The following is a 22,558-nucleotide window of genomic DNA, read 5'->3' as shown; positions in this document are numbered from 1 at the left end:
GCTCATTCAGTCTGCTCCATGTCCAACCATGATCTGAACTCAGGTTTCCACCAACAAAATCCAAACCACTACCTCTTTACACAGCACACAAAGATTCCCTTCTTCCACTCCCACACTCTCTCCACAAGAACTTTTAAGATGTCACATTTAACCTGTTAATTAAAGTGATTGCAGTCACATTCTTCCCGAAACACACTGGGTGACTTTAGTATACCGTAATTACAGCCACAGTGGGGTTCAGAGAAAAATATCACCTAGAAGGCTAATGAATGGATATTTGTTTTTCAGGTTGTGACTTTCCCTTTGCGGGAAGCAGATATTTTTGGATTGAAGGCTTTGGGAAAAATAAGAAGCAATCAACACATTTTGGAGAACAAGGTAGCAGAATTCTGGACTCTACCGCTTGAAATTACAGGTGTGGGAATGGTCTTCATATTTTTTTTAATCCTCACCTATCTTAAAAAAGACAACAACCCTAACTGCCTTGAATGTAGAAAGCTAGTATATCAGAAAGGAAAATTCTCCTCAGTGTCCTAGCTTACTAAATACATGGAGGATTTGTTTGCTTTTAAAAAAACCCCAAGAATGTATTCAAAATTAGTGGAATTGAGGCATTTGGGCCAGAGTCCATAGGAGGTATACAAGATTTCCCCAACAATTAAGTATGCCTTTCAGTGGCGTAGCGTGGGTTGTCAGCATCCGGGGCAACGCAAGTAATTTAATCCGTGGAGCCAGGTAGGGGCAGAGAGCTGCGAGTGCGAGCGCCCCCCAGATGTTGTGCCCGGTGCGGCCGGCCCCCCCCTGCACGCCCCACGCTACGCCACTGATGCCTTTTGGCCAAGAGAACTTTTTTTTTAAATAATATTTATTGAATTTTCACAAATTATATAAACACATACAATACAAACATACACACATAAACAAACATGTACAATTTCAAGTCCTTATTTTCTTAAAGCTTACTTCGCCGACCTCCTCATACCTCCCCTTTCTGCATTCCAATTTCAAAATTTATTTCAGCAAATCCTCACCCTTAATTTTATCTAATTATATTCTTTTCTTTTCTTTTAACTTAATCTTTACAGCTGTAGTCCACTTACTTTTTATAAGCACAACATTTTAACACTCATTAATTTTACAATATTTCTTAAGATAAAATTTAAACTTCTTCCAATCTTCTTCCGCCGTCTCTTTCCCCTGGTCTCGGATTCTGCCGGTCATCTCAGCCAGTCCCATATAGTCTATCACCTTCATCTGCCATTCTTCCAGAGTGGGTAAGTCTTGTGTCTTCCAATACTTTGTGATGAGTATTCTTGCTGCTGTTGTAGCGTACATTAAAAATGTTCTATCTTTCTTTGACACCAATGGGCCGACAATGCCCAGGAGAAAGGCTTCTGGTTTCTGGTTGGCCAAGTTTCTGGTTTCTGGTTGGCCAAGAGAACTTAACCCATATAGCCCTGGAGGCCTGGTCAATTATGAAGCACCTGCTTAGCATGGGTAATCTCAAGTACAGTAGTAATGTTCTGAGGTGTCCATTGGGACTGGTGGAATGGGAGGCAGGGAGTCCAACTGTAGGTGGCACCAAAACTAATGACAAGCAAAGCGAGAGCAATGAGTGAACAAAGGATGGAAGAGTTTCAGCAGTGGTGGTGCTCAATGGGACTGGTAGGGTGGAAGGCAGGGAGCCCAACAGTAGGTGGCGCCAGAGTCAATGACAGGCAGAGCCAACTCATTCTAGGTGTCCCCATCCTCATCCCCCTCCCTGCTGCATTCTACAAGAGACACTGAGACCAGGAGGCGTGCACTGCAACCCCTTGGACTGGTTGTAGATAAGTAAGAAGCCTGGCAGGTGGGGGCTCGCTGAAAGCAGAGTGAGTTGTGGGGACAATACCACACTTACCTTAACAGAGCAAGCTTCACTGATCTCAAGCAATCTGGGCATAATCACAACCCACTTCTGCCAAATTGCCTTCTGCATGGAAAACGGTTCGCTTAAAAAGATTTCTCATATCTCCCAAATTACTCTGAACAGAGAGTCGCAGAGCTAGCAGGCTGAAGATGCAATTTCAAGGCCAAAGGATAAAAGCAAAGGCAGCTGCAAATGTACCAGATTATGTAATTTTTTAAACAAAAAATCGGCTCCAAACTCCATCTTGGCAGAAATTCTCTCTGGAGATGAAAGGGAATAAGCAAGTTGTCTTAGGGGAAGGGTCTGGCTATTTTTTACCTTAACTGAGGATGTGGAGAGAATTCTAAGCATCAATAGCACTGGAGATGAGTTTGAAGTGCGGGTCTTTAGGGTGAGCAGATTCAAAGGAAGGCTGATGGGGAAAGAAACAAAAGGATATATATATAGATAAGACAAGGGTCTGAGGCAGTGTGACATTCCTACAGAAAATGGGGGCAAGAGAACCAGTCAAGAGAGCCAGCGTGTGCCACAGGGGAAGAGGAGCAGTGTTGTGTAGTGTTTGGAGTGTCAGATGAGGCCCTAGGAAGCCAGGATTCAAATCCTAACTCAGCCATGAAGCTCACTGAATGACCTTGGGCCAGTGACTGTCTCTCAGTCTGACCTACTTCACAAGGTTGTTGTGAGAATAAAATGCAGAGAGGGAGAACTGTGTACACCACCTTAAGGAAGGATGGGATTTAAGCATAACAACAACAACAACAACAACAACAACAACAACAAATCATCTCAAGTTATTCCAGTGCCTGAAGCAGATAACCACACAAAACACTTCATCCTTGACCATAAAAATACAATGATAATAAATAAAACAATTGACAATCTGAAGCTATGTAGACATATGGGAGCAGCAGCCATGTTTTCCCCTGTATGATTTCCTCTGAGAGCACATCAAGCCATGTGATAAAGAGTTGCTATGGATCCAGTGCTGAAGCCTGCTTTTAATACTGTTTGTGCCTGCAAAAGTTTTGCAGAAAGCAACAAGTGGAATTGAGACCTAGCTTTCTGCTTAGTTGCCAACTTTTAAACTGATCACTTTCATATCTGCTGGGCTGGCAGGAATTAGCAGGTGTCAATGTCTCTTTCCTGCAAATAATCAAATAATAGAATTGCAGAGTTGTAAGGGACCCTGAGAATCATCTAGTCCAACCCCCTGAAATGCAGGAATATGCAGCCATCCCATAAAGAAATTGAACCTGCAACCCTGGTATTATCAGCACCATGCTGAACTATCCAGGCTTATCTAATTCAAGCTGGGTGGGCTTGAACCACCAACCTTCTGGTTAATAGCAAGGCACACTGACCTACTTCGACACAAGGGGCTTGAAAGTGGAAAATGGAAGGAAGAAAGCACCACATTACAACCTCTACCTATCAAGCAACTCTTAAAAGCACAACAACGGGCAAGTCTATTCTTTTTCCTGGTCATTTGGCACTCCTAAAACTAAGCCCAACAAGCAACTGCAAACTTTTTGGTCAGAGGGAAAGATCCCTTTCAAGACGCCATGATGCCATGCCTATTTCAGGTAGATAAAACAGTAGGCATGGCATTTAAATCTGAAACTCATTAAACCGAGGGATTGTAACTGCAAGATTTCCCCCCTTCCTCATATAACAATGGGGGGGGGGAATACATCATATTGGGTGGCAGGTTTAAAAAGAATTATCTTCCCACTTTTAATACAACACGGTGCAAAATTAAGTTACCATTCCTAAAGTTAAAAAAAAAAGGTTGTGAAGGCAGAGAGATCTGTAGACCACTGGATTTGATTTGTATGCTATTGGAGAGACCAGCAGCACTTTTGCAAAAGATTGCTATATGAATCGGCATCCTCTGAAGATTACCCGTCAGTGGTAAAGGAATGATTGCTAGAGGATGAGCAAAAGATTGGTTTGAATGTCATCAGGTTCCTGCTCCTAAAGTCATTTCTAGATAGAAACTAATTTTGATGATTTCGTTTCTTTTCAGCCTGTGCCTGCACCGCAGGAGGGACTTGTCCCAAATCCAGCCAAATTCTGAATCCCAGATTAGGCTGGTTTGGGGGCATCTGGTCTTGGGTTGAGTCAGGTCAAGGCAGCACCAAATCACTCTGGGTTGGACTGCCTGGAGTAGACCAGAGCTGTCAGGGGGGTGTCAGGTGGAAGAGCTGCAGGCGCTATCAGGATAGTCATCCACAAGCGCCTTCCCCTCAGAGCAGGGGCTTGCAGGCTAGGGTTGCCATATGTCCTCTTTTTCCAGGACACACCATCTTTTTCATGGGTATGGAAAATGAGAGTCGCCCTAGCAATCCATAGTTAAAAGTTGTTGTTTAGTCGTTTAGTCGTGTCCGACTCTTCGTGACCCCATGGACCAGAGCACGCCAGGCACTCCTGTCTTCTAGTTAAAAGTAGAAGTCGGCAAATGTGTCCTCTTTTTTTGCTCTACAAAATATGGCAACCCTATCAGGCACCCCACAAGATTGAATCCTCCTGCTTTCTACTGTGGTGGAGAGAAGGAGATGCAGTATTTTCTAACCCCCACAATAATATGTTTGATTAGGGACAAGAAAGAGAAAAAAATGTAAGGATAAATGGAACTGCTTGTTGAATTTAGGAAGAATAAATTATAAATGTAGATGATTCTAATAATTTCCTATGCAGCAAAATATTAAATAAGAATAATCTGAATATTATATGTATTTTATGCAATGTGAGAGATTTAATAAAGTTTGTTTTACAAAAATTAAAAACCTAGTTCAACATTAGCCCTGGCCCCTGCCTCTGATGCCCAAATTGATTTGGAGCTGTTGAGCAACCTGCTCTTTTGCGCTTGTCCCACCCCCTGACTTCATGCAAATCCAAGGTTGTGATGTGCCACTACAAATCTTCCAATAGGGATTGAATGATGGCAGCATTACGTTTTTATGTATATCAGAAGATATATACAAGGTTAAATCTCACTGAAACCTGGTGGGATAAGTCCCATGATTGGAATGTAATAATGGAGGGATACAATCTATTTCAGAGAAACAGACCAGACAAGAAAGGAGGAGGAGTGGCGTTATATGTCAGGGATGTGTATACCTGTGAAGAGATCCAAGATTTAGAACCTCAAAGCCAAAGTGAGAGCATTTGGGTCAAACTTAAGGGAGAGAAGAATAACAGAGACCTCATTGTGGGAGTTTACTATAGATCCCCAAGCCAAAGGGAGGACATAGATGATGCCTTCCTGGAACAGATGACCAAGCATGCAAAAGGAAGGGAGATAGTAGTAATGGGGGACTTCAATTACCCGGATATTTGTTGGATGTCAAACTCAGCCAAGAGCATAAGGTCAAACAGATTCCTCACTGGCCTTGCAGACAACTTCATTATCCAGAAAGTGGGAGAAGCAACAAGAGGAACAGCCATTTTAGATCTGGTCCTAACCAATGTTGATGACCTGGTTAGTGGAGTAGAAGTGGAAGGATCATTAGGCGCGAGTGATCATGCTCTTCTGAAGTTTACTATACAGCGGAAAGGAGCAGCCAAGCATACTAGGACTCAATTTCTTGACTTTAAGAAAGCCGACTTCATAAAACTTAGGGAAGTGCTGGGTGAGATCCCATGGACAGTAATACTAAAAGGAAAGGGAGTTCATGATGGCTGGGAGTTTGTTAAGAGGGAGATAGTAAAAGCACAATGTCAGGCAATACCAATGAGACGGAAACATGGAAGGTGCCTAAAGAAGCCAGGGTGGCTATCTAAAGAACTTTTAACTGAGTTAAGATTAAAAAAGGATGTGTACAAAAATGGAAAAGGGGGGAAACCACCAAAGAGGAATTCAAACAAATAGCCAGCACATGTAGACACAAAGTCAGAAAAGCTAAAGCACAGAATGAACTCAGGCTTGCTAGAGAGGTTAAAAGCAACAAAAAAGGCTTTTATGGGTATGTCCGTAGCAAAAGGAAGAACAAAGAAACAGTGGGGTCACTCAGAGGAGAAGATGGTGAAATGCAAACAGGGGACACAGAAACGGCTGAACTCCTCAATGCCTTCTTTGCCTCAGTCTTCTCCGATAAAGAAAACAATGCCCAACCTGAAGAATTTGGAGCAAATGATTCAGCAGAGGAAACACAACCCAGAATAACTAAGGAGATAGTAGAGAAGAAGAAGAGTTTGGATTTGATATCCCGCTTTATCACTACCCGAAGGAGTCTCAAAGCGGCTAACATTCTCCTTTCCCTTCCTCCCCCACAACAAACACTCTGTGAGGTGAGTGGGGCTGAGAGACTTCAAAGAAGTGTGACTGGCCCAAGGTCACCCAGCAGCTGCATGTGGAGGAGCGGAGACGCGAACCCGGTTCCCCAGATTATGAGACTACCACTCTTAACCACTACACCATGCTGGCGTACAAGAATACTTGGCTAGTTTCGATGTATTCAAGTCTCCAGGGCCAGACGAACTGCATCCAAGAGTATTAAAAGAACTGGCAGATGTGATCTCAGAACCACTGGCAGTCATCTTTGAGAATTCCTGGAGAACAGGCGAAGTCCCGGCAGACTGGAGGAGGGCAAATGTTGTCCCTATTTTCAAAAACGGGAAAAGAGAGGACCCAAATAATTATCGCCCAGTCAGTCTGACATCAATACCAGGGAAGATTCTGGAGCAGATCATTAAGCAAACAGTCTGTGAGCACCTAGAAAGGAATGCTGTGATCACCAATAGTCAGCATGGATTTCTGAAAAATAAGTCATGTCAGATTAACCTGATCTCGTTTTTTGACAGAATTACAAGCCTGGTAGATGAAGGGAACACAGTGGATGTAGCCTACCTTGATTTCAGCAAGGCATTCGACAAGGTGCCCCATGATATTCTTGTAAAGAAGCTGGTAAAATGCGGTCTTGACTATGCTACCACTCAGTGGATTTGTAACTGGCTGACTGACCGAACCCAAAGGGTGCTCATCAATGGTTCCTCTTCATCCTGGAGAAGAGTGACTAGTGGGGTGCCACAGGGTTCTGTCTTGGGCCCGGTCTTATTCAACATCTTTATCAACGACTTGGATGATGGACTCAAGGGCATCCTGATCAAATTTGCAGATGACACCAAACTGGGAGGGGTGGCTAACACCCCAGAGGACAGGATCACACTTCAAAACGACCTTGACAGATTAGAGAACTGGGCAAAAACAAACAAGATGAACTTTAACAGGGAGAAATGTAAAGTATTGCACTTGGGCAAAAAAAATATGAGAGGCACAAATACAAGATGGGTGACACCTGGCTTGAGAGCAGTACATGTGAAAAGGATCTAGGAGTCTTGGTTGACCACAAACTTGACATGAGCCAACAGTGTGACGCGGCAGCTAAAAAAAGCCAATGCAATTCTGGGCTGCATCAATAGGAGTATAGCATCTAGATCAAGGGAAGTAATAGTGCCACTGTATTCTGCTCTGGTCAGACCTCACCTGGAGTACTGTGTCCAGTTCTGGGCACCACAGTTCAAGAAGGACACTGACAAACTGGAACGTGTCCAGAGGAGGGCAACCAAAATGGTCAAAGGTCTGGAAATGATGCCTTATGAGGAACGGCTAAGGGAGCTGGGCATGTTTAGCCTGGAGAAGAGGAGGTTAAGGGGTGATATGATAGACATGTTCAAATATATAAAAGGATGTCACATAGAGGAGGGAGAAAGGTTGTTTTCTGCTGCTCCAGAGAAGCGGACACGGAGCAATGGATCCAAACTACAAGAAAGAAGATTCCACCTAAACATTAGGAAGAACTTCCTGACAGTAAGAGCTGTTTGACAGTGGAATTTGCTGCCAAGGAGTGTGGTGGAGTCTCCTACTTTGGAGGTCTTTAAGCAGAGGCTTGACAACCATATGTCAGGAGTGCTCTGATGGTGTTTCCTGCTTGGCAGGGGGTTGGACTCGATGGCCCTTGTGGTTTATTCCAACTCTATGATTCTATGATTCTATGAAATAATGTTTCTTTTTTTTAAAAAAATCAACAATAAAAAACTGCTAATGTAGCATTACCCCTACTGTCTCCCAAATGATTTGGATCCAGGTTAGGTGTTCTCTTGGTCAGCCTGGATTGAGGAAGGGGGACCGTTCACAACTGAACTGCAACTCACCAAGATAATTGTGTTTGCAGCAGCCTCTAAGATAGGGTTGCCAATAGCAATGGAATCTGTCAGTTTCAGTTCTCTGTGTTCCTCCTTTTTCCAATCATGAATTCAGTTCTCCATACTTCTGCAGCAATTTGCCATTTGAAAAAAACCTTCCTAATAAAAATTCATCAACATTTTAATAAACACATTCTTTGTAAGCAAATGGTTTTTTTTTGCAAAGCAATTGATTATAATATAATGCATTTCTGCATATTCTTCTCACAGATTTATATGCACATTTATATGCTCACTTTATACTAGTCTATGCATTTTTGTAAACATTGCTTGGCTAGAGAACTGTGTTGCAAAATTCAGAGAAGCGTGTATTACAGAAAATTCCCAGAGTTCTCAGGGAAGAAGGCTTTACTGTTAAACCACTTTGGAAATCATAGCTCTGGGAGGGGGGAAAGGGTCACCTAAGAACTCTCAGCACCCTTAACAAATGGCAGCTCACAGAATTCTTTGCGCGGAGGCATGACTGTTTGGAGTGGTCCTTAGTTTTTTAAACATATGGTCTGAATGTGGCCTTGGTGTGGTTGAATAGGGGATTTAGTATCATAGAAGAGTTAGAAGTGACTCCAATGGTCATCTAATCCAGGCATAGGCAAACTTGGCCCTCCAAATGTTTTGAGACTACAATTCCCATCATCCCTGACCACTGGTCCTGTTAGCTAGGGATGATGGGAGTTGTAGTCCCAAAACATCCAACCCCCTTCAATGTAGGAATCACCACTAAAGAATCCTTCACAGATGTCCATCCAAACTCTGCTTAAAAACCTCCAGTGAAGGAGGGTCTACCATCTTCTGAAATAGGGCTTTCCACTGTTGAACAGCTCTTACCATAAAGTTCTTCATAATGTATAGATGTAATCTCCTTTCTTCCCATTTGAATCCATTGGTTCAGGTCGCAGCCTCTGGAGCAGCCGAAAACAAGCTTGCTCCATTGTCCACATGACAGCTCTTCAGATATTTTAAGGTGGCTATCCTATCACCTCTTAGTCTTCTCTTCTCCAGGCTAAACATACCCAACTCCTTCAGCTGTTCCACATAAGGCTTGGTTTTCAGGCCGTCCTTTCAAACTCTGCCCATCTGGTTACTCGGTGCAACATCAGGGTGGACTTGATGGTCAGGGAGGGAGAGTTGCTGTGGTTTGTAGAAATTCTCTCGCTCTCTGGTTGAGGGAGGGCCTAGAGTAGCGGTTCACAACCTGTGGGTCCCCAGATGTTGTTGGACTACAACTCCCATCATCCCTGAGCTCTGGCCTTGCTAGCTAGGGGTGATGGGAGTTGTAGTTCAACAACATCTGGAGACCCACAGGTTGAGAAAGGCTGGTGTGTTCCTGTCAACAGGCAATTGGGACAGATTAGGGATTCTGTTACTTTATCACCCACCTCACTGCCCTGCAGTCTCCCTGAACAGTCTCCCTGAGAACTCCCAGACTACTGGTTTGGGGAGCCTTCAACATCCATGCCAAGGCTACTGGCTCTGAGGTGGCTCAGGACTTCAGAGCTGCCATGACGACCATGGGGCTATCCAACACATATGGCAGGCCATATTCTGGACCTTGTTTTCTCAACTGGGCAGGAAGAGGGGATATCTGAAAATGGGGAATATTGACATCATATTTCTGCATCAGTTTCTGGTAAAGATTCAAGTCCTCGCGAATTCATCAGCATTTTAGTGCGGATTTTTTTCCTAATAGACCCAATTTTCTTACGTAATTTTTCTAAGTATACACATTTTGGCAAGCAACTTCCTGTAACAGAATGAATTTCTGTATGTCATTTTCACTTATCTGTGCATTTTTAAGCACACTTCTCTCTGAAACATATACATTTTTGGTACACATCGCTTTGATCGCAGAGCAGCAAAGCAAAATCTGGAGAAGTGCGAATTTGGAAAGAGAATCATGTTTCTCGGTTTGAGCATTGTTTCTGGAACAGCGGATAAGCTTCGCTTCACTTCAAAACGTGAAGCAAAACAAATCTCTCTCCACCCCCAATCTCTAGCAAGCTACAAGGTGTGCTTTGGACTGAACACACATGGCTTTTGAGAGAATGGAATCTGCACAAGCCACCAGGTCTCGGGACTCAGTCAGAGGCGATGGGGAGACTTGACTAAAGTGGAGGGCAAGAGGTCAGATCCTAGCATCCCAGTGTGGGTACGGAGCCAGAGAAATGCCCAGGTGGAATCAGGGGGAGTAGAAAGAGGAGGAGGAGGGTGGAGAAACAGTGGCAGGAGGTGTGCAGCTGAGAGGGAGGGACGGAGCCGACATCACTGGCTGAGGATCAGACGGAGCCACGATGTGGCAGCGAAGGTCTGCAGCAACCAGGCAGGATCCTCTCTCTTGCCTGTGTGGAGCTGAGGCGCCAGGCGAGGTGAATGGAAATCTGTGAGCCCAGGAGAAGAGGCAGCAGTTTGGTGCGTGAGAATCAGGTAGGCTGGAGCTGAAAAACTTGCACAAAGACATAAAGTGGTCAGACGCAAAAGCAGGAGGGACAAGTCTGTGGATGTGTCTGCTCAGAGAGGTTTTAAGGCAAATGCTACTTGCATTTATTACCAAGACTAAGGCTAAGCAGTCCCTGGTGGTCATTGCTAAGTGGATGTATTTAGTGTGCTTGCAAATTTTCTCTTTTAACACATGGTAAACAGTTGTGTACTGCATTGTCACAGTTGTGTTAAGGTTCTTTTGCATAATTATATATTGTGTGATGTTGTGGATTTAGAAATAAAATGTAAGTGGGGCAAAATTAGGTGGCTGCTGTTGCTGCTGTTACCAGAATCTTGTGGCACACTGACTTTCTGATAGTCTCTTTGCTCTCAGATGCGGGCAGTGCCAGCAGTCAGAGTGTTTTGGTACCAGCTACAAATGTGGCTGTAACACCCTGAGAATCTTGGCTGAGGATGGAGTTACACCTTGTTAATATCTCATCTGTTCTTACATGAAGTTGCATTTAAAGGAAGGAAATACTGTTTTATTGTATTGTATCATTCATTCATTTTATTTCTTATTCGCCCTTCACCATTAAAGTCCCGGGGGGGGGAGAGGCAATTTAAAAACACAATATTAAAAGCGGTTTCAAATGTTCCTCACTCTGGGAGTGTGTGAACAACCAACAGTGGGTTATTGAAATAAGAAATAAGCACAAAAAATCTTCTGCCGTGCCGAAGTTGTCATAATAGAGCACAGGATGCTCTATGGACCCACCGGTCCATTTAGCTCAATATTGTCTACACTGACTAGCAGCAGATCTCCAGGGTTTTAGGAGTCTCTCCAAGTCACACCTGGAGATGCTGGGAATTGAACTTGGGACCTCCTGCATGCATAGCAGGTATTCTGTGGACTTTCTAAATGAGATACCTTCTACTCTAGTTTGCAGAAGAGATAGTAAGAGGGAGCAGTTAGAAGAGGGCTGCGCCTCCTCCTCCTCCTATAAATATGCAAAGAAATTAAGGAGGTAAAGTGTCATATGGAGACCAGTGTGTGTGTGTGTGTGGCAGGGGAGGCTCATCTGTGTGTTTGTGTTAAAGACACAGAAGTAGGTAAGTTGTGTTTGTTTGTGGTTTTTTCCTACCCCCCCCCGGCATTTCTGGGTTGGGGCAGGAGAAGCCAGGATGCTCATCATCACCCCAAGGCTTCAGGATTTAACCTCCTTTCGCTGGGCCTGTAAGACAGAGCTATTCCACCTGGCCTTTAATTTGAATTCAGCCTGATCTTTTATTTCCCTTCTCTCCCCCCTCCCCTTTTATGAAGATCACCCGCTCTGAGACCCCACAGCTAATTCTCCCCTGGCCTCCTCATTGGCCCAAGTAGGACCAATTCAGCCAGCTAGCCCTGGGGATTATCTAATTGATTTTTGAATTTTATTGTTATTCATGTTTTTATTCTGTATTTTATGCTTTTATAATTAAGTGTTTTAAAGTGTTTTAAATTTGTTGTTAGCCACCCTGAGCCTGGGTTTTGAACTGGGAAGGGCGGGGTATAAATAAAAAATTATTATTATTTATTATAAGGCATTTTTTCAACTTCACAGACAGTGCTTGATATTTTAAAAATGAGAGGCATGGTGGTGGTGGCGAGCTTATCTTCCTGGAAGTGTCCCCTTCTGACTGTAAGACTCAGAGATGAGGAAAGATACTTTGCAAATGCCCTAAGCAGTGAGGAGTCCCAGCTGAGGTTAAGCCATATACGTTGATGCGTGTCCTCACTATAATCTTGGCATAACCCTCCATTGCTTTCTGTAGAATGATTCTTCTGGAAATGGAATGTGACTGGGATGATGACTTCCTGAAAAATTGTTATTTATTATTTTTTTATTCTTTCTTTCTCCCAGGGTGGCACATATTGTGCCCCCCTTCCATTTTACCTTCACAACAATCCAGTGAGGTAGACTGGGCTGAAAGAACGAGTCTTACAAAAGCTCACTCAGCAAGCTCAGTGACTGAGCACAGAAAAGGATACCTTCTAACCTGGAATCTCTTCATCCTGAAGATATACACAATTAAGCTTACCAATGCAGACATTTATATTAGATAAAATCCATAGTTCTAAATGAATCTGGACAGAGGCAGAGATCTGTTTCATCTTACTCGCAGAGAGCTGCTTCCAGTCAGTGGGGCCACTACTGAGCTAGATGGAAAAAGGATTTGACTCAGTATGAGGCCGCTTCCTGCGTTTTGCGCAAGGGCCCTAGCTCAGTGGGAGAGCACCTGCTTTGCATGCAGAAAGTCCCAGATTCATTCCCTGACATCTCCAAGTAGAGCTGCTGCCGGTCTGTGTAGGCAATACTAAGCTAGACTCACTATAAAGCAGCTTCTTATGTTCTTGCAGTGCCTGGCCTTTGGTCCCGGTATTAAAATTGTCCTCTCTTATTTATATTTTATTTTATCACAACAGTGGAGAAGATGGTGACGAGGTAGCTGTGGGTCTCCTAAGACTGCTGCCCAGAGCTAACTGTTGCTAGGCAACCTTTCCCCCCATCTTTCCATTTCACCACCTGAGGCAAAATGAGAAAGGGCCGCCATGTCACCAAAACCTCTCTGACCTCCCTTACCTGTGGTGGATCTCATTGGAAACCTGCCCTACTGCCAGTGGACCTGCAGGGGTGGCCCCTCTTCAGCTTTTGGCACCTGAGGCAGCTGCTTCACCCTGCCTCATGGGCAGCCTGGCCCCGTATCAACAGACTGAGGCTATGAATAGCTATTAGCCACATTGGCTAAGCAGAGACGGCACCATAGTGCTCAGATCCTGCTTGTGGGACTAGATGGGCAACTGGCCTGATCCAGCAGCCAGGCTCCTCCAATGTTCTTCATGGTTTCTGCTCTTCCTGTTCTCACTTTTTTAAACCAGACTTGGGCCAGAGAGCCCCTTCACACACAAGACTGTCCTTTGTAAGGTCAGACACCCAGCCCCTCTGCCTAAAATCCACCCACTTTCAACAACGACAGCCTAATTTAGAGTTATTGACCACATTCACATCATCCCATTTTAAACAGTCATGATTTCTTCCCCCAAAGGATTATGGGAGATGACGTTTGTTATGAGAACCCCTATCCCCCCTAAGCTACAATTCCCAATAAGTCCCTCTTCACAGGGAACTCTGGGAATTGTAGCTCTGTGAGGGGAATAAGGATCCCCTAACAATTACCAGCATGTTTAACATACTACACTTCCCAGAATTCCTTGGGCAGAAGCAATGACTCACGATGCTTTTTCAATGTATAGTGTGAATGGGATGTTAGCTGAATACCACCTTCTGCCTTTAACTTGGTCTTGGCCCAGATACCCTTTCTGGTCCTTCAAATGGAGGGCAGTCCTTCAATCAGAGGATTGTCCTCTGTAAAGTAGGTCCCATGGCCCCCCTCTGGCCGAGCATGGATTTGAACCCAGACCCACCTCAACATCCTAGCTAAAGCATCAAACTGTGTCCAAAACTGTTAATTTAGAGCTGTGTTGCAAGAGAGACTGGCGATTATAACTCTCCTTTCTCTGTGCAAGGCTCACGACTGTTGATTTAACAAAACAAAATCGAAAAGCCGGGGGGGGGTGCGGAAGAGGGACGGACGGACGTCAGAGTCATATATTTCTCTAGCGTAATAAAACCGATTTTCTGGGCAAGTGTGTTGATTCGCCCCTTGAATCTTATTGCTGCACTGGGAACAGCTCTGCCCAGCTGTAGTCCATCATCTTCACACAGAATGTGAGTGAAGTAATACCAGCATTAAATTTACAGCGACTAGAGATGTAGTAGCAAATATCAGGCTTGTATTTCCCTCCCCTTCCACGCATAATTCAACACTGAGTATTTGTTTCCCATTGCCAAATATTTAGATTAAAAACCTTTCCTGGGAAAAGCCTAAGACACTTTGACTGACAACGGAGTAATGAGAGATCTGCAATTTGGGAGTTGCTCATTTTCAAGGCAAATTTTTACCACTCACAGATTAAATCTAGGCTTCATTCAACAACTCTCGGGCTGGGGCTCAACAGATCAAGGGCTCCTGTGCTGTGGTGCAAGGATGAAATAGTTCCCCTCCTTCTCCTTCTCCTTCTTCTTACATTTATATACCATCTATATAACCACAGAGCCTAGGATTTGCTGATCAGAAGGTCAGCGGTTCGAATCCCCGCGACGGGGTGAGCTCCCGTTGCTCGGTCCCTGCTCCTGCCAACCTAGCAGTTCGAAAGAACGTCAAAGTGCAAGTAGATAAATAGGTACCGCTCCGGCAGGAAGGTAAACGGCATTTCCATGCGCTGCTCTGGTTCGCCAGAAGCGGCTTAGTCATGCTGGCCACATGACCTGGAAGCTGCACGCCGGCTTCCTCGGCCAGTGAAGTGAGATGAGTGCCGCAACCTCAGAGTAGGTCACGACTGGCCCTAATGGTCACAGGTCCCTTTACCTTTACCTTATCTCCCAAAGACCTCAAGGTGGGGTTCTCCTCCCCCATTTCATCCTCACAACAACCCTGTGAAGTAGGTTAGGCTAAGAGATGGTGACTGGCCCAAGCACACCCAATGGCTGGGTGGGGATTTAAACCCTACTCTCCCGTGTCCTGGTCCAACACTCTAACCATTACACCACACTGTCTCTTTGCATGCAGAAGGTCCCAGGTTGGAAATGTCTCCTTCTTGAAACCCTGGAAAGCCACTGCCAGTCAATGGAGACAGGACAGAGATAGATGGACCAATGGTCTGATTTGGAACAAGGCAGTTTCCTATGTTCCTATGATGGGAGAGAAATCGATTTTGTTTTGAGAAACTCCCTAATTTTCGCTTCCCAAATGAATACATTAGCATGATTAGCTGAAACAAACCGATTCGTCAAAATTTATATTTCTCTGACTTTTGCTGTGTTTGCCAAAATACATATATTGGGGGCAATATATATATAGCAATAGATATAGCAAAAAAAAAAAAACATTAAAATGAATTATATTGGGTAAGAATACTTTCAAAAATGCTTTTACTACTCAAAACTGCACACTGAAAAATGTGTATTATAGGGGGGAAATTGCACTAAAACGCTAATGAATTTTCGCAAGATGGTTTTTTTAAAAAATCGCCTTGTTGCAGAAATATGGAACACTGAATTTAAGACTGAATAAAGGAGAAGCTTCCCAGAGAGCATATGGACCTTTCATCCAATATATCAAGGCTCTTCTTCTGGGTTCTTCTGGGTTCAAAAGCCAGATTTCCCTAGGTGCAAGATTTGGACTATTTGGATTATTATTTCATATACAGCTTCCGTTGCAAGACCCTCACAGTCTCTTTCTCCCACCATTCGCCTACAGATTAAAAATAATAATAATGACTGAACAGGAAGATTTTGCCAGCTTGGCTGGGCACTGGAACGCCTCTGATGCCCACCAGTTCAGCCTGGCCAGTGTCATCGTCCCTGTCGTCTTCTCCTTGATCTTTCTTCTGGGCACCATTGGCAACAGCCTGGTCCTGGCAGTGCTGCTGCGGAACGGGCAGGTGGGGCACAACAGCACCAACCTCTTCATCCTCAACCTCAGCCTGGCTGACTTCTTCTTCATCATCTGCTGCGTGCCTTTCCAGGCCACCATCTACTCCCTGGAGGGCTGGGTCTTTGGGTCGTTCATGTGCAAGACTGTCCATTTCTTCATCTACCTTACTATGTACGCCAGCAGTTTCACCCTGGCTGCCGTCTCTGTAGACAGGTAATGAAGACCCCTGCACTAAAAATAATAATAATCAGAGATCCTGATTCATCTAGCCGAACTCCCTGCAGTGCAGGGATTTTTTGCACAGCATGGGGCTCAAACCCACAACCCTGAGATTAAGAGTCTCACACTCCACCAACTGAGCATTTATATCCCACCTTTTGCTCCAAGGTGATTGAGGTGGCTTACATGGTTTGCCCCCTTCCTCATTTAACTCCCATGGCAACTCTGCAAAGTGGGTTAGGTTGAGAAGCAGTGACTGGCCCAAGGGAGCCCCAGTGAGTTTCATGGTCAAGCAGGACTTTAAACTGTGGTGTGTCCCAGGTTCTGGTTTGACACGTACGTGGCACTATGGTCTAAACCACTGAGCCTCTTGGGCTTGCTGATCAGAAGGTCAGCGGTTCAAATCCCCCCAACGGGGTGAGCTCCCGTTGCTCTGTCCCAGCTCCTGCCCAACCTAGCAGTTTGAAAGCATACCAGTGCAAGTAGATAAATAGGTACCGCTGTGGCGGGAAGGTAAACGACGTTTCCATGCACTCTGGTTTCCGTCACGGTGTCCCGTTGTGCTAGAAGTGGTTTAGTCATGCTGGTCGCATGACCCGGAAAGAGGTCTGTGGACAAACGCCGGCTCCCTTGGCCTGAAAGCGAGATGAGCGCCACAACCCCAGAGTCGCCTTTGACTGGACTTAACCCTCCAGGAGTCCTTTACCTTCACCTTTTTTCAGATCGCTCCTCTACCCCCCCCCCCATTTCAGTCCATGATATTTCAGTCCCTAATTTTTAAAGTTCAGTATTGGAGGAATTATTATTAGTATTATTAAAAACATACTACAATATGATAATATAATCAACTCTGCTTTTCTCAGATTTTTCTATAAATTATGAGTAACTGAAGCATAAATGTATCCCCCCCCCTTTTTGTCTCTTTGTAATCTTGCAGAGCAGAACAATCAAAGCAGCTTGTAATTTAAATTAAAATGAACTATTAAACTCTTCTCATAATGTTTTCACCAAAGTTACTCAGAAAAGACTCACTGAAATTAATGTACTTGTTTAAGTCCATTACTCTGAGTAGAACTTAGTTGCACGCAACCCACACATTTGCATGTGGTTTTGCAAATATATATGCTATTTTCCCTATGTTGTCTCTTTAAATTTATGTTTATAATCTGATTATTAATAATTTAATTAAATACGCTACATACATAAATAAATAAATAGAAACAACAATAACAATAAATTAATAAAACCTGCTTTGCCTGGCTTGATATTTTACTCCCAATTCAGTAAAAATCTGAGTAACCCACAATGCAGCCAGCTGGAACCCAGGGGTCCCTGGCCTTGTTTCCCCCTCCTCTTTGTCCTCACTACCTGCCTGTCTTCCCTCCTCAAATGTGCAAACATGGGGGCCATAGGATTGCAAACATAATGCAGTTGTTATGCAGTACTTAGTGTTTTATTTTTGCAACCATTTGAAATAAAAGAAATAAAGCTTGGAGCACGTTTGGACAATGTGCATTTAGGGGCTTGCTGTTTTGCATCAGCTTACAATGCCTTCATAAGGGACGCGGGTGGCGCTGTGGGTTAAACCACAGAGCCTAGGACTTGCTGATCAGAAGGTCGGCGGTTTGAATCCCCGTGACGGGGTGAGCTCCCGTTGCTCGGTCCCAGCTCCTGCCAACCTAGCAGTTTGAAAGCATGTCAAAGTGCAAGTAGATAAATAGGTACCTCTCTGGCAGGAAGGTAAACGACGTTTCTGTGCGCTGCTTTGGTTCGCCAGAAGCAGCTTAGTCATGCTGGCCACATGACCCGGAAGCTGTATGACCGCTTCCTTGGCCAATAAAGCAAGATGAGCGCCGCTGGACCTAATGGTCAGGGGTCCCTTTAACTTTTACAATGCCTTCATCCAGTACACCCTACACACCCCCGGGCCCCACATTTTTTGGCTCAATCCCCTGACTCTCTGAACTTACAGACCTTCCCCGGTCTGCCTGGTAGTTCCTCTTACGCATCTTGGGACGTGACATGTGGCCAACCCGTGCTCTTGGCTGTCATGTCAATCTGACGCCTTTCCACAGCTGTCAAAATAAACTCTCTCTCTTTCCCCACCCCCGTCCCGGTTTTCTCCCCTGGAGGAGAAACAGATGGTTCCTATCAGTCGCTTGTCATTTCTGCTCCCTGGGGTGCAACACCCCCTTCTTTCCCTTCTCCCTCTTCCTCCCCCCACCCTCTGCCTACCAGGGGAGAAGAAGCAGATTGCTCTTGCCAGACTTCCGAACGGAGTTCTTGCAGAGGGCATACGGACTTAGAGCCACATAAAATTAGGCTGATCTTAGGGTGTGTGAGTGTTGGGTGCAGAGGAGTGGTGGGAGGAACCAGCTGGGGCACCCCCAAGGGAAGAAGGCTAAGCCTGGGGAGTAATGGTGGGATGACAATGAGTGGTCAGAGGGAGAAGATAAATGGTGCAGATAATCCTCACCAATACTTAACTCTGTTGACTTTTCTGGCAGATACCTGGCCATCCGATACCCACTGCGGTCCCGGGAGTTGCGGACACCCTGCAACGCAGTGGCGGCGATGGCTGTCATTTGGGGCCTCTCCGTGATCTTTTCAGGGCCCTACCTGAGCTACTACGACCTGATTGAATGGGAGGGCAGCTACATCTGTGTGCCAGGATGGGAGGAATGGCGCCGGAAGATCATGGACACCTGCACCTTCACTTTTGGCTACGTCATCCCTGTGCTGATCGTCAGCCTCTCCTACACGCGGACGATTAAATACCTGTGGACGGCGGTGGACCCCCTGGAGGACATGTCCGAGTCTAAGAAGGCCAAGCGCAAAGTGACCAAGATGATCATCATCGTGACTGTCCTCTTCTGCCTCTGCTGGCTGCCCTACCACGTCGTCGTGCTCCGTTACCTCTACGGAGACTTCCCTTTCAACCAGACCACCTACGCCTTCCGGCTCCTCTCCCACTGCATGGCCTACGCCAACTCTTGCCTCAACCCCATCGTCTATGCCCTGGTCTCCAAGCACTTCCGCAAGGGCTTCAAGAAGGTCTTCAGCTGCCTGCTGCGGAAGAAGGCCCGGAACAGGGTCCACGTTGTCCATGCCGCTCATACCGTCCACGGCTTTGAGGCAGGTTCCACAGAAGTCTCTCAGATGAACGAGGACAACAATGGGCAGCTGAATGGATGTGAACTGGATGCAAGGTCTCTTGTGGTCCCCACAGGACCCGGCAGGACCCTCCATGTTTCTTAAACTGAGTTGAACGGCAACTCAGGCAAGTGGAGTGAGATGCTTCAATTCCAGAGGGTGTTCTCCGAGGGAAGAGGATAACTTTGGTGAAGTTCTTTGTTGAACGTCACAATGTTCTTTCTTCTGGGGCTGGACTTCAGGGCTAAAGGTCATAGGAGGATTGAAGGCCTGCTACTATTTCTGCAGCAGGGTCCCTGCCTCCGGCATCCTAAGAGCCACCCAATTAGCATGAAACGGGAGCTTTTTTGCCAGTGTATGCTCCAAAGTTCAGCGCTTCAGTTTCATGAGAAAGGCTTGCAAGCTCTGGAAGAATGGAACTTCGCAGGGAACACAACTTGAGTCACTCTGAAAGAAGATATTGGAAACATTTGCCCATGTACGTGCACATCTAGCTGAAAGGCAACACATGGAGACCTTCATTGATCATTGCAATATATCCTAAATGATTACTATTGTATAATTATAAAACTATTGCATAATCTTAGAAGGCTGTGTAATCTTATAGGGGTGTCACTGTGAGGGGTGCGGTTGTGACTATTATGAAGGCACCCTACGCTTCTGAATTTGCCACTACACTGCTGCCCATAGCCCAGCCTCAACCCCTCAAATGAGCACCCAAAGGTTATGGGGGAGGCACTGGCAAAGAGGTCCCACATCAACACTTGGGCCCATTGGGGCAAGTGGGGGCCTACAAGAACTGATTCTAGTCATCACAGCATCATTTCTTTTTTCTTATTCCAACTTAAAAAACAAAACATTTTATAGTCAGCAGGGAGGCGGGTGGCATGTACATAGTTAAGGTGCTCATTTCATTTATTTTTACTTTAAGAATCCTTTATGCTTTTACTTCTGCAGACCTCAGGGTTCTGGGTTCCCCCGATCTTGCTGATCCCTCCCTCTTGTTTCTCATTTTGGTTCAATTTCCATTGGTACTCACCAACTGAGTTCCTTATTAGTGGGAACAACAGCAGACCCTATCATGTCTATTATTCCCTTTAAAGTCAGCATGCATTTTTTAAAAATAAAAAAATGGTGTTTTCACACAAAGGCTAGAACACCATTGCCCAGTTAGCAGTCATTATTGAATGTCTATTAACAAGCTTTTTTGAGCGGAATAAAAATTACAAATGTCCCCCCCCCCTTCTGACTACATAAAATAATTGTCCTCCCCTGTGGTGTTAATAAGAGCTTTCTCTCTATGCAGATTGAATCCTAATTGGCAGGCAGCAGGGTACACGCCGTGCCCTGTGGCAACAATGGGAGTGGGAGGTGGCCGACTCTGATTGGATTAGGAAGACATTTGCATCCACCTTCAAGTCATCAATGGGGCTGGGAGACCTTGTTGAATCACAGCCTTGTGACAGTGCAAAATCTCTTTCCTTCACATCTTAATATCACTGGGCATAGCAAAGAGTGGTGTAATTACCAGTAATGCTCGCTTATAATTTCTGGGAGCCTAGAGCAGACCAGGTCATCCCCCCCCCCCCGCCCCTTGATTAGCTAGCATCACAGCTTTTTAATGTGACTTGGCTCCTACTCCTGGCTGATAGTCTATAGCGCACCGCTTGGCTTCATATAAATCAAAAACACAGAGGGTGGGTGGGGGAGAAGCTTGTTATTCAGCACGACTGAAGGGTGCGTGCCACAAGTTATGCAGAACACACTACAGTTTCACTTGAGTACAACCAATTTGCCTCAATACACCCAGTGAGTCACAACGGGCAGAAATGCCGGGCGCTCAGTCCATCCTTGATAGGAGCCTTCGTCAAGCTCAACTTCAGCTGGAAGGAACGAGGGAGACACAGCACAATCGAAATCTGCCTCTGTGCTTAAGGATTTAAGGGGTGTCTTATCATTTCAATGGTTGGCTGGAAGCCAGGAAGGCACCCTATGGATGAATCCTACTCCAGAAGATAAACAGCAGCAACGCAGAAAGAGGAACTACGTTCAGAAAACTGCTTCATAAATCACTATGGAAATCTAGCTTTACTGAGAGGGGTGGGGAACAAATTCAATTCGGCTTGCACTTAAAGGTGAACCAACCTAATTTGCACTTTCTGAAACAAGACGCAAACCGAAACAACAGCTGTCCTTCAAGATTCGGCTGTCCCAAATTTGGCAATGCATTTCTCTAGCCAATGCGTATACAAATGCATGTACAAGAGTGAAGCCTGCATAGAAATGGATGTATTGGTGAAAATAACATACAAAAACCACGTTGGATTAGGGGAAATTTGTGTATTAGGAGAAATTCGAACTAAACTGCTGATGGGCTTTTCATGAGGACTTTTTTTTACAAAAAACAACCCAATAATTCATGTTAGGCAGGTTCGTCTTTAAAAGTGAACAGGATTATTTTTTTCCTCCAAACCTAGTTTGCATTTAAGAATGTAAGAAGGGCCTACTCACATCCGACTAACGGTTCGCCTGGTCCAGCCTCCTTTTCTCACAGTGGCTAACCAGATGCCTCTGGAAAGCCTGCAGTTGTGTCCTGAGACCAACTCCACACTCCCCTCCTGCTCTTTTCCAGCAACAGGGCATTCAGAGACCTCCTGCCTCCAACAGTGGTGGTAGAACGCAGCCTCTGTGACTCTATCTACTTCTTGTGTGAGCAAATGCCATAGTTTAACTATGCACTGTGTGAAAAGGGACTGTCTTTTGCCTGCCTCGGATATTCCAACATTCAGCTTCATCCCCGAGTTCTAGGGGTTTAAAGGAAGAAAATTTTCTTTCTCCATACACTTCTGTCATGCCTCCCTCCCTTCCCCTTGTTTCTAAACTAAAATGCCCCAATTGCTGCAACCTTTCCTCATATAGGTCTTGTTGCAGAACTGATGAAGAATATAAACAATATTAAAATAGAAAAGTATAAAGAATTAAGTAGAATTTTTTTTATTAAAATGGTATAGAACTCCGGCACAAATGGCGTATATAGGGAAAGGGTTTAGTCCCAAATGCTGGCATTGTGGTCAGGAAAAAGGACTATATTCACACATGTGGTGGGAATGTAATTTGGTT

At 45.0% G+C, this 22,558-nt stretch overlaps 1 protein-coding gene across 2 annotated transcripts; it reads left to right on the top strand.

Moving 5' to 3' along the window:
- Positions 1-299: 299 nt before the first annotated feature.
- Positions 300-19,635, top strand: LOC308573485 (galanin receptor 2b-like). Of its 2 annotated transcripts, none has more exons than XM_081170432.1 (3): positions 300-415; positions 15,890-16,279; positions 18,793-19,635. In XM_081170432.1, the coding sequence occupies exons 2-3, from the start codon at positions 15,906-15,908 to the stop codon at positions 19,541-19,543; spliced, it is 1,125 nt and encodes a 374-aa protein (XP_081026558.1). In that variant the 5' UTR covers positions 300-415; positions 15,890-15,905; the 3' UTR covers positions 19,544-19,635. The 2 variants fall into 2 exon arrangements, with proteins under 2 accessions (XP_081026558.1, XP_081026559.1); XM_081170433.1 differs by lacking the exon at positions 300-415 and adding an exon at positions 10,301-10,534.
- The last annotated feature ends 2,923 nt before the right edge of the window (positions 19,636-22,558 follow it).

Source organism: Podarcis bocagei (genome assembly GCF_964188305.1).
Source record: "Podarcis bocagei genome assembly, chromosome: 14".
In the NCBI taxonomy this organism is placed as follows: domain Eukaryota; kingdom Metazoa; phylum Chordata; class Lepidosauria; order Squamata; family Lacertidae; genus Podarcis; species Podarcis bocagei.
The sequence above is the reverse complement of the archived record's forward strand: the minus strand, read 5'-3'. Positions and strand labels throughout refer to the sequence as shown.